The 12,500-nt window shown below is 48.2% G+C and overlaps 1 protein-coding gene across 1 annotated transcript in view; it reads left to right on the top strand.

Moving 5' to 3' along the window:
- LOC308370189 (mitochondrial intermediate peptidase-like) overlaps nt 1-12,500 on the top strand; it is a 56,009-nt gene that overhangs the window by 34,545 nt on the left and 8,964 nt on the right. The window contains exons 19-20 of the mRNA XM_080844790.1: nt 2,962-3,083; nt 3,399-3,472. Of these exons, the coding sequence (XP_080700916.1) occupies nt 2,962-3,083; nt 3,399-3,472 (196 nt within the window). The remainder of the gene's footprint in view (nt 1-2,961; nt 3,084-3,398; nt 3,473-12,500) is intronic.

Below are 12,500 nucleotides of genomic sequence, written 5' to 3'. Positions count from 1 at the left end.
GGTAGCGCTGTATAGCTGTGTAATAGGTTATAGATGCAGACCTGTACAGCTGTGTAATAGGTTATAGATGCAGACCTGTACAGCTGTGTTATAGATGTAGACCTGTACAGCTGTGTAATAGGTGGGGCTCTCTGCAGAAATGGCCTCTGGTAATGACTAGGTTTCACTTACTGAGGTAAAGGCCGTGTCAGGTGTTTAGTTTTCCTCCGCACCCATGCCTGCCCTGGTGTTTGGGTTTTAATGAGTTTAAAGCCCCGCAGCTTCTGTGCTCGGAGGCCCGTGAACTCGACGGCCTCCAGATGTGACACGCAACACCGCCACTTATCGGCTTAAGCCCTCTTCACACCGACGGATCAGGCAGCCCTCATCTCCCAGCCCAGCGGCACGCCTGCGTCTCACCTAAAGATGCTAGCGCCTTCGCTCACTCCCTCGCTCCCTCCTCGGATCTCAGGCGTCACGGGTAATCCCGCGGGACACAGAACCAGACACCAGCCCACTCCGGTCCACTCCAGAACTGTTCCAGAGTCTGCTCCACACCTCGCACCAGAGGATCAGAATCTCCAGCCCAGTGTTAGAACACCGCTCACCCAGAGATGATGCTCCCTCGCCCCCCCTCTCAGGAGGAACTGGGTCTCCGTAACCCTGGGGTTAGCTAAGCACCCGGTTTTGATGTTTATAGCGTTGATGTTTCTTTGTTTGTGATCGTCTCCCACCTCACAGCTCCTCATGGAAACACAAGGCTGAGACTATTCACCAGTGCTTGAGTCCGAGGGAAAGCCTGGGGCTGACCCAGTGTGAATGGGAATAAGCCAGGATGTGTTACTAGGCCAGGATGTGTGTGTGTGTGTGTGTGTGTGTGTGTGTGTGTGTGTGTGTGTGTGTGTGTGTTTGTGTAGGTCCGCTCCAGAGGCTGTTATCTGGATAGTCCAATGCAGAACAAAGTGTAGTGTTCACTTCCCATGAAGGATGGGAAGTGTGTGTGTGTGTGTGTGTGTGTGTGTGTGTGTGTGTGTGTGTGTAGTGTGTAGTGTGTAGATGGGTGTAGGTCTGCTCCAGAGGCTGTTATCTGGATAGTCCAGTGCAGAACAAAGTGTAGTGTTCACTTCCCATGAAGGATGGTTGCGTTACGGTTTCGTGTTTTGGATAAATGCGGAGGTTTCAGCTATCATTTTATGGGGCTTTTAGTGTGGATCTCTAAAGTGGTGCTAAATGTCATCATCGGCATCAGAAGTGGATTTATTGGCAGAGTCTGTGCCGATGGCAGAGCAGTAAACCTGTCCAGATCTTTTATATCAACATTAAAGACCTAGAATGTGAATTATTGGACTCTTTTTTTTTCTGTAACCTCTACGTTGCATACACACAAAGATGGTACTTTTCCATATGTCACCATCAACATCCAAATGGTCTCTGGACCGGTTTCACTCACATTCACCTCATTGTGCTTCTCAAACACCCATCCATTTCTACCTCGGCGAGTAAAGAGGTTAGATCAGGTGTGTGTGTGTGTGTGTGTGTGTGAGTAAAGAGGTTAGATCTCCGCGTTTGGGTTTCGCTGAATAGAAGATCCGGGCCAGCTGCAGCTGCAGGCTCACAGACGCTGGGGGTGCTTTGTGTGTGTGTGTGTGTGTGTGTGTGTGTGTGTGTGTGTGTGTGTGTGTGTGTGTGTGTGTGTGTGTGTGTGTGTGTGTGTGTAACGTCTCCCAGACGCTGGGGGTGCAGCGCGAGTCAGTGTCCCTGTGTGTGTGTGTGTGTGTGTGTGTGTGTGTGTGTGTGTGTGTGTAACGTCTCCCAGACGCTGAGGGTGCAGTGCTAGTCAGTGTCCCTACATGTGTGTGTGTGTGTGTTGGGTGTGTGTGTGTGTGTGTGTGTGTGTGTGTGTGTGTGTGTGTGTAACGTCTCCCAGACGCTGGGGGTGCAGTGCTAGTCAGTGTCCCTACGTGTGTGTGTGTGTGTGTGTGTGTGTGTGTGTGTGTGTGTGTGTGTGTGTGTGTGTGTGTGTGTGTGTGTGTGTGTAACGTCTCCCAGAGGCTGGGGGTGCAGTGCTATTCAGTGTCCCTACATGTGTGTGTGTGTGTGTGTTGGGTGTGTGTGTGTGTGTGTGTGTGTGTAACGTCTCCCAGACGCTGGGGGTGCAGTGCTAGTCAGTGTCCCTACATGTGTGTGTGTGTGTGTTGGGTGTGTGTGTGTGTGTGTGTGTGTGTAACGTCTCCCAGACGCTGGGGGTGCAGTGCTAGTCAGTGTCCCTACGTGTGTGTGTGTGTGTGTGTGTGTGTGTAACGTCTCCCAGAGGCTGGGGGTGCAGTGCGAGTCAGTGTCCCTACATGTCCTCGTCGTTCTCTAAAGCCTTTCAATCTGCGCTCCTCCAGACACGGAGCGTTTATTTGGACTCGGACCTCTGAGGAGAAACACACCAGCCCCACTCTTGCTCTCTGTGTGTGTGTGTGTGTGTGTGTTATTGCTCTCTCGCTGTAATTAATTTCCAGTGGAATCCAAATAAAGAGCCATCTTTGGTACACCTCTGATTCTGCTTCTTTTCCTAGTCCGTGTGTGTGTGTGTGTGTCTGTGTCTGTGTGTGTGTGTCTGTGTCTGTGTCTGTGTGTGTGTGTGTGTGTGTGTGTGTGTGTGTGTGTGTGTGTGTGTGTGTGTGTGTGTGTGTGTGATAGAGTGAGATCTTTGGTACACCTCTGAGTCTGCTTCTTTTCCTAGTCTTTCTCTCTGAGGGGGCTGTCACACCATGTCACCACAGTCAGTGTTTCGTGACGTAAATATGTGCTCTGTTGCCATGGTGCTGGTTATGGTTATGCTGACAGTCTTTTCATGTTTTTATGCTGAAGTTCAGGCCGTGTAAAGGCATTTCGAGGTCAGTCATACTGATTGGTCCTGTTTCACCGTCGTCCAGATTTAAATGGAATCCTCATGACTATGACTCTGATTGGTTGTGTTTGTGTGATTGACAGGCCTGGCAGTTGAGATTCAGTCACCTCATTGGCTACGGGGCCAAGTACTACTCCTACCTGATGTCCCGGGCGGTGGCCTCCATGGTGTGGAAGCAGTGCTTCCTCAAAGACCCTCTGAACAGGTATCCACCGTGTGTGTGTGTGTGTGTGTGTGTGTGTGGGAGAAAGAGTGAGTGCATGAGAGAGTGTGTGTGTGTGTGTGTGAGTTGGTGTGTGTGTGATAGAGAGTGTGTGTGTGTGTGTGTGTGTGTGTGAGTTGGTGTGTGTGTGATAGAGATTGTGTGTGTGTGTGTGTGTGTGTGTGTGCGCATGAGAGAGTGCATGAGAGTGTGTGTGTGTGTGTGTGTGTGTGTGTGTGTGTGTGTGTGTGTGTGTGTGTGTGTGTGCAGGTATTGTGATGGATGAATGTAAGCCTCTCCTCCCCTCTTCTCTTGCAGGGACATGGGTGAGCGCTACAGGAGGGAGATGCTGGCCCACGGGGGGGCCAAGGAGCCCATGCTCATGGTGGAAGGTCAGTTCTACTACCCCTACACCCCCAAACACCCCCATCCTCTAGTTCTACTACCCCTTCACCCCCATACACCCCCAAACACCCCCATACTCTAGTTCTACGACCCCTTCACCCCCAAACACCCCCATACTCTAGTTCTACGACCCCTTCACCCCCAAACACCCCCATACTCTAGTTCTACGACCCCTTCACCCCCAAACACCCCCATACTCTAGTTCTACGACCCCTTCACCCCCAAACACCCCCATACTCTAGTTCTACTACCCCTTCACCCCCAAACACCCCCATACTCTAGTTATACTACCCCTTCACCCCCAAACACCCCCATACTCTAGTTCTACTACCCCTTCACCCCCAAACACCCCCAAACACCCCCATACTCTAGTTCTACTACCCCCTTCACCCCCAAACACCCCCATACTCTAGATCTACTACCCCTTCACCCCCAAACACCCCCATACTCTAGTTCTACTACCCCTTCACCCCCAAACACCCCCAAACACCCCCATACTCTAGTTCTACTACCCCTTCACCCCCAAACACCCCCAAACACCCCCATACTCTAGTTCTACTACCCCCTTCACCCCCAAACACCCCCATCCTCTAGTTCTACTACCCCTTCACCCCCAAACACCCCCAACACCCCATACTCTAGTTCTACGACCCCTACACCCCCAAACACCCCCAAACACCCCCATACTCTAGTTCTACGACCCCTACACCCCCAAACACCCCCAAACACCCCCATACTCTAGTTCTACGACCCCTACACCCCCATACTCTAGATCTACTACCCCAACCAGGGCCTTGTAGTTACAACATAACTGTGCAGAGTCAGACACGTCTATGGTGCAGGTATCACGTGTGTGTGTGTGTGTGTGTGTGTGTGTGTGTGTGTGTGTGTGTGTGTGTGTGTGTGTGTGTGTGTGGGGGGATGAGACTGCTTAAGCCCGTTTATCGCTGTCAGATCATTTACCACGGTCGGCTCATTTAGCAGCTAAACGACGCACCGTTTAGAGCCTTCATGTCATTAAGAGGCATCGGATCGTGACTCCATCATGGGCCGCACCTGTCTGTATGCCTGCGGTTAGCCGCGAGTGGGACACACACACACACACACACACACACACACACACACACACACACACACACACACACACACTCACACTCACACACACACACACACACACACACACACACACACACACACACACACATACACACACTCTCACACATTCACACACACACTCTCACACAGAGACACACGCAACCTCAAATAGACAATCTGTCTCTCTCACACACACACACACACACACACACACACACACACACACGGATGATAGAATAGAGGATGTTTTCGGAGCTCCTCTCCGCTCCAGTGCCTGTCTGACTGTGTGTTTGTGGTGGCTGAGGCTTATAGGGGTGAGACGAGAGCCAGAGCTTTCCCAGAACACCTGCACCACCACCCCACCACACCCCTCAAAAATACCCCACAGCCTAGCTCTCCCACACACACACACACACCACACCCCCGAAAATACCCCACAGCCCAGCTCTCCCACACACACACACACACCACACCCCCGAAAATACCCCACAGCCCAGCTCTCCCACACACACACCACCACCCCACCACACCCCCCAAAAATACCCCGCAGCCTACCTCTCCACCCCCAACACACACACACACCACACCCCCGAAAATACCCCACAGCCCAGCTCTCCCACACACACACCACCACCCCACCACACCCCCCAAAAATACCCCGCAGCCTACCTCTCCACCCCCAACACACACACACACCCCACCCCCCAAAAATACCCCACAGCATAGTTCTCCATCCCCAACACAACACAGACACACATCCATCCAAAAAATACCCCCAATCTACCTCTCACCATCTTCCCGCCCCTGTCCCGCATCCTCTCCGGCATTTTGTTATTCACCTGTCATGCCTCCGTTCCCCTCGAGCTGTCGAGCCTGAACTCCTCTCTCACACACACACACACACACACACACACACTCACAGACACACACCTCAAGCTGTCGAGCCTGAACTCCTCTCACACACACACACACACACACCTCAAGCTGTGGAGCCTCTTTCCTTTGTGCTCGCCCGCTTAAGCTTCCCTGGTTCACCAAACCCTTCAGAGGAGGCAGCAGGGCGTTTATGTTTACACTTACCCCTACTGCTCCTTCACACACACACACACACACACACACACACACACGTGCCCTTACCCCTACTGCTCCTTCCCAAAGCCTATTGCTGTAGAGGTGAGGCGTATGTAGAAGTGTTCAAAGTTCTAAACACCATACTCTTTTAGTCAAGGCACGGGGACACAGTTCACACCATACTCTTCTAGTCGAGATACAGGAATACAGTTCACACCATTGACACCATACTCTTCTAGTCAAGGCACGGGGACACAGTTCACACCATACTCTTCTAGTCGAGATACAGGAACACAGTTGACTCCATACTCTTCTAGTCGAGATACAGGAACACAGTTAACGCCATTACCACCATACTCTTCTAGTGGAGATACAGGAACACAGTTGACACCATTACCACCATACTTTTCTAGTCGAGATAAATTGTTCTGCAGGGAGTTCTGCATACCTCAGCCTTATGAAAGGGAAAGATGGGAAAGCGAGGGTGTAGGAATAGTATGTCTTATTGCTCCAAGTTAACTAGCAGTGACTCAGGTGTTTGCTCCAAGTTACCTAGCAGTGATTCAGGTGTTTGCTCCAAGTTACCTAGCAGTGATTCAGGTGTTTGCTCCAGGTTAACTAGCAGTGATTCAGGTGTTTGCTCCAAGTTAACTACCAGTGACTCAGGTGTTTGCTCCAGGTTAACTAGGAGTGATTCAGGTGTTTACTCCAAGTTAACTAGCAGTGATTCAGGTATTTGCTCCAAGTTAACTAGCAGTGATTCAGGTGTTTGCTCCAGGTTAACTAGCAGTGATTCAGGTGTTTGCTCCAAGTTAACTACCAGTGACTCAGGTGTTTGCTCCAGGTTAACTAGGAGTGATTCAGGTGTTTACTCCAAGTTAACTAGCAGTGATGCAGGTAGTTGCTCCAAGTTAACTAGCAGTGATTCAGGTGTTTGCTCCAGGTTAACTAGCAGTGATTCAGGTGTTTGCTCCAAGTTAACTAGCAGTGATTCAGGTGTTTGCTCCAAGTTACCTAGCAGTGATTCAGGGGTTTACTCCAAGTTAACTAGCAGTGATTCAGGTGTTTGCTCCAAGTTAACTAGCAGGGACTCAGGTATTACTTCTTGATCTCCTGTCTTTAGCTGGCACAGATTAAAATGATTTTAGATTGGTGGAAGATTGTTTTGAAAATGACCAGTGAAAAAGGAGGACAAGAGCTCAGGCCCCACAAGAGCGCTGGGAGGAAACGTAATTGTCAGGTTACGCACACATGTCTCACGTAATATCTTGTCTTTGGGGTCTGATAAAGTCGATCCACCTTGACCATATATTAGGAAATGGATCCCAGTGTACTCTGAGGGAAATATGTCCATTTGGAACGCTCTCTCTATCTATCTCTCTTTCTCTCTCTCTCTCTCTCTCTCTCTTGCTCTCTTTCTCTCTCTCGCTCTCTCTATCTATCTCTCTCTCTCTCTATCTCTCTCACTCTCGCTCTCTCTCTCTCTCTCTCTTTTTTATTAGAGATTTCAGGTTTCTATTTTTTTGTTTATATTTGATGAACTGTGTCAGTCAGGGGAGCTTGGGGCTTTAGAGAAAGGGATCAGTTACATGGACAGGCTGGATATTAAAACTCTTACAAACATGGAAGCCCTATTCTGACGTACTCCTTTTTCAGTTGTAAGGTTTTATGTTTTTATTCATTCTTGGCTTTCTGCTAGTCCACATGTATCTGAATATGGGATTGTCCCGTTCCACAGACTGTTGGTGTGACTCTTCCATGGTAGCGTTGGAAAAAGATACAGTAATAATAATACTACTAATAATAATGCATTTTATTTGTAGCGCACTTTTCTCAGAGTTTGAAAAAGATACAGTAGTCATGGCAGCGTTTGTAAAAGATACAGTAGTCATGGCAGCGTTTTAAAAAGATACAGTAGTCATGACAGAATGTTCATTTGGGCTGATTCAGCAATTAAACTTAAATTTAGGGATGGAATAAAATGCCATCTTCTTACATCTGCCTCTAGTTTGGAGTTCAGAGGTCCAAAACTGATGTTGGATAAGCTTACAAGTTCTTTTGGTAATTAAAAGCGAGGATTTATGAGTTTGATGTATTATGTTTATAGCCTGACATTGAGCCATATTCCTCTAGGCAACACATCAGTTTGGGTAGGGATTTGGGCGGGTTGTTGTTTAAATATATCCCAAATAATGGCAGCTTCTGTCTCAAGGGCTCAATAAATATGGCAAACAGGAGGGGAGAGACGACACATTCTTGTCTGCCTCCCTGCTGTGGAGTACATGGAGCAGTAAACTTTAATTCTAGCTGTTGGTGTGGCACATATGCTTGAATCATACCTAACTGCATCAAACGCCTTTTGGGCATCTAAGGCTGGTCAGGGCCTGGTTTGTGTTCTCTGTGACATGTTCCATGATACGCAATGTTCTTCTAATGGGATCTTGCGTTGGTCTTTGCTTGATTTAAATCCATTTTGGTTAAGGCGGACAAGACCTGGCAGGCATTTTTCAAACCTGCTTTAATAGATGTGAACACTCGATAATCTACATTCAGTGCACATACAGGTATTTTGTCGGCCACTGAAGTCGTTTACACATAGTCAACCTATATATTGTGACATTTGACGCTCCTGTTGTAAAGTGTGTCTGAAAACGTCTAGCCGTACAGACACAGTCATGGTTGTCAACCGTGTCATAATAAACAAAGAAACTTCTAGCATTGCAGGCATTTTGTTACCACGGAGATTCATTTAAAACTAGGATTCCACTTGAAAAGGCTTTCTCCACTGTTTGCCCCGGAGTAAGAAGTCGTTAGAGTTAAATCCCTCTCTCTCTCAGACGTACAGTATGTTACCAATGTCAATGGAAGCCACTGAGCCAAACAGCCCCCTCCCCCTCTCACACTTGTGCTCCTGTCTGTTGTAAAGCCTGAGGGGTGGTCCACCCTGGCGGTTCTCTCTCAAAGAGTCTCAAAGACATTCTAGAATCAACGCAACATTCCAGAACATTTCCACAATGAACTCACCTGAGGCAAAGGGGGGAGGGGGGGTGGTGGAGCCGTTTCTCCAGTATCCTGCTAACCTAAGCCTTTTGTTCCCACTCAACTACACCAGGGAGGACCTGGTTGCGAGGGCTTGGGTTTGTGTGTGTGTGTGTGTGTGTGTGTGTGTGTCTGTTTGTGTGGTAGAGGAACCGGAGTCACCCTAGAGAGAGAGTCCCGGCAAGCTTAGCCCACGGCCCCCTTCCAACCACCACCCAGCCTTAAGCTCTCCACCTGGCCCACTCCCTCTCCCAGGCCGCAGGTGCTGAAAAGTTGGGTAGGATTAGATGGCCAGAGAGACGGAGGAGAGGGAAAGAGGGAGAGAGGGAGGGAGGGAGAGAGAGGAGGTGACAGACTGGCAACGGTGTTGACTGAGCACCAGTGTTCTGGACCTGGAGCCGGCACAGAGAGGGCTTTCATGGGCCCACATCTTTCCCAGCGGCAGGCTCTCCTTCAGGGCAGCGAACAATGGTGCACCCCCGGTACCTGAGCCGTGGCCCGGAGCTTAGAACAGAGAGTGCAGATGACCACATGTATGGCCTCTCTCTCTCTCTCTCTCTCTCTCGCTCTCTTTCTCTCTCTCTCTCTCTCTCTCTCTTTCTCTCTCTCTCTCTTGCTCTCTTCCTCTCTCTCTCTCTCTCTCTCTCTCTCTTGCTCTCTTTCTTTCTCTGTATCTCTCGCTCTCTTGCTCTCTTTCTCTCTCGCTCTCTATCTATTTCTCTATCTCTCTATCTCTCTCACTCTTTCGCTCTCTTGCTCTCTTTCTCGCTATCTCTCTTTTTTATTAGAGATTTCAGGTTTCTAGTTGCTGTAATGGATTTGCGAGGACAGGATCCCCCCATCCCCATAGAAGCAGTGGTTTCAGTTGTTTCAGTTGACACTGGATGTAAGTTTCTAGTAGGTTCCAGTGAACTTCCCGGGCCTCTGTACTGTCTGTTCAGCCTTCTCCACTTCAGCTTACCCAGGCTTGAGGAGTAGCCTTTCCAAAATGGCTAGTTCCCTTCAGATGTAGATCTGAGCTCTTTGCTGGCCACTACGTAATAGTGTGTAATTTGTTGTTTTATCTTGAACCGTTGTGCTTTTTGTGATTGACTAGGGAGACCCATTACCTTTACTGGAAACCTATTTTTGTGTAAGAAAGAATGGGACCCTCTGCCTATGGCTGCAGAGTAATGCCAAACTATCACTAAGCCGTTGTGTGGTGTTTCTGTTTTTACGTCTGTTCTTTCGTTGTGTGGTGTTTCTGTTTTTACGTCTGTTCTTTCGTTGTGTGGTGTTTCTGTTTTTACGTCTGTTCTTTCGTTGTGTGGTGTTTCTGTTTTTACGTCTGTTCTTTCGTTGTGTGGTGTTTCTGTTTCTACGTCTGTTCTTTCGTTGTGTGGTGTTTCTGTTTTTACGTCTGTTCTTTCGTTGTGTGGTGTTTCTGTTTCTACGTCTGTTCTTTGTCCGTTGAGTTGACTTGTGGTTCTCCGCTAACAGAATCTTAACACTGGACCAGTTATAGCCCTGAGCTGGGCTGGATCTGACGGAGCCACAACATATCATTACCGTGCCGATCTGTCTGGGTATACTCATGTTGACATGGTGGAAGACCGTTACCGTGACAATCGGTCTGGGTCTACTCATGTTGACATGGTTGAAGACCGTTACCGTGACAATCGGTCTGGGTCTACTCATGTTAACATGCTGGAAGAACCATTACCCTTTAGTGGAGACCTATTCATAAATAAATTAATATAAATACAGTTTAGTATTATTACCTTTTAGTGGAGATCTTTCCATAGAAAAGGATTATTCCATGGGGTCCTCTGCCTATGGCTGCATAGTGATGTCAGACTATCAGTGATCCATTTCTGACTGACTGTGCTCAGCCACTATGAAGTTTCACTGTTGGTTTGGTTTGGTTCAGTTTGGCTTCAATCGTTCCACTACATACAGTTTCCCACTATAAGAAAAAAACTCCAAGTTAGTTTTATCATACTGACATAACTGTAACATACTGTTACTTGCTCTGTCGTGTCGTTCTGTCTGGGTCTACTTATGTTACCTGAGTAAGTGTTTTTCTTTTTTTATTCTAAATAATACATAGCTATGGTTAAATGATTAGAATCATATATTTATATAAATAAATAAAGATTAATTTCCAACTTCTTCCAGAAGATGCCACTACAACTGTGGCAGACATTAGCCCGTTGCTCAAGGACCATGAGTGGATGGCTCACACACACACACAAACACACACACACACACACACAAACACACACACACACACACACACACATAACACACACACGAGTGGATGGCTCTGTGTGTGTTTGCAGTCTATCTTCTAAGAGAAGAACAGGGGCAATATGATGATATACACACACACACACACAAACACACACACACACATAACACACACACATGAGTGGATGGCTCTGTGTTTGTTTACAGTCTATCTTCTAAGAGAAGAGCAGGGGCAATAACCTAACCTGTGGAGTAATAAGCACAAGTGTTGACTGTTTTAGTCCTGTCTGTTTACACGTCTTCATCCGACACGTTGAAACCTCCATGACACTCAGCAGCGGTGTGACGTCAGAGCGCTTCATGTCAAATGGAGGGCATGCACAGGTCTGTCCTGGGTGTCTTTCTTTTCTTCCCCTTTTCTTTCCTTTTTTTCTCCCCCCCCCCCCCCCCCCCCACACACCCTTTTTTCTCTCTCTCCCTTCTCTATCTCTCTCTCTCTGTCTTTCTCACACACACACACACACAGACACACACACACACACACTTGACTCCATCTTGGGTTGGCTGGCGTGCCAAGACCAAAGATGGGAAAAAGAAAAGGTAGCAAAGCCAAGCCCTTCTCTGGATCTCCCAGCAGCCCCTTCACCGTGTGTGTGTGTGTGTGTGTGTGTGTGTGTGTGTGTGTGTGTGTGTGTGTGTGTGTGTGTGTGTGTGTGTGTGTGTGTGTGTGTGTGTGTGTGTGTGTGTGTGTGTGTGTCCTAAACGCCAGCAGCCTCTCCACCGGAGTCACGCCACCTCACTTCCCTCGTCTGGATCGTACATCATCACTTGGATCCGTTCTTCCTCTTCTCTTTTAATATCGTTTCTTTTCTTCTTCTTCTTGTGTGTGTGTGTGTGTGTGTGTGTGTGTGTGTGTGTGTGTGTGTACATCATCACTTGGATCCGTTCTTCCTCTTCTCTTTTAATATCGTTTCTTTTCTTCTTCTTCTTGTGTGTGTGTGTGTGTGTGTGTGTGTGTGTGTGTGTGTGTGTGTGTGTGTGTGTGTGTGTGTGTGTGTGTGTGTGTGTGTGTGTGTGTGTGTGTGTGTACATCATCACTTGGATCCGTTCTTCCTTCTCTTTTAATATCATTTCTTTTCTTCTTCTTCTTTTTTTTATTTTTAAAGCCCTTTGGTCCCTGTTTTGCTTTAAAGCGGGTAATTACAGAGGCACTCACAAGCTCACACACACACACACACACACACACACACACACACACACACACACAGAGTAATTACAAAGGCAATCACAAGCTGCTTTTGCCTTGGGGGTCCAACGGGAGATTCTACTCCTCGCAGATCTTGACATGTCCTAAACGCCAGCGAGTGTGTGTGTGTGTGTGTGTGTGTGTGTGTGTGTGTGTGTGTGTGTGTGTGTGCAGCTTCACAGGAAGGCGTATAATTATGTGTTTAAGTGTTGCTCAACTCCACCGAATCAAGGCTGTGGATCTGGGACAGGAGCTTAGGAAACACCCACATCACAGGGGGGGGGGGGGGGGGGGGGGCTTTTATTTACACTTATGCACTCTGTACACAGATTAAG

Source organism: Sprattus sprattus, assembly GCF_963457725.1.
Source record: "Sprattus sprattus genome assembly, chromosome: 9".
Lineage (NCBI taxonomy): Eukaryota > Metazoa > Chordata > Actinopteri > Clupeiformes > Clupeidae > Sprattus > Sprattus sprattus.
Note: the sequence above shows the minus strand (reverse complement) of the source record. Positions and strands in the feature narration are given on the sequence as shown.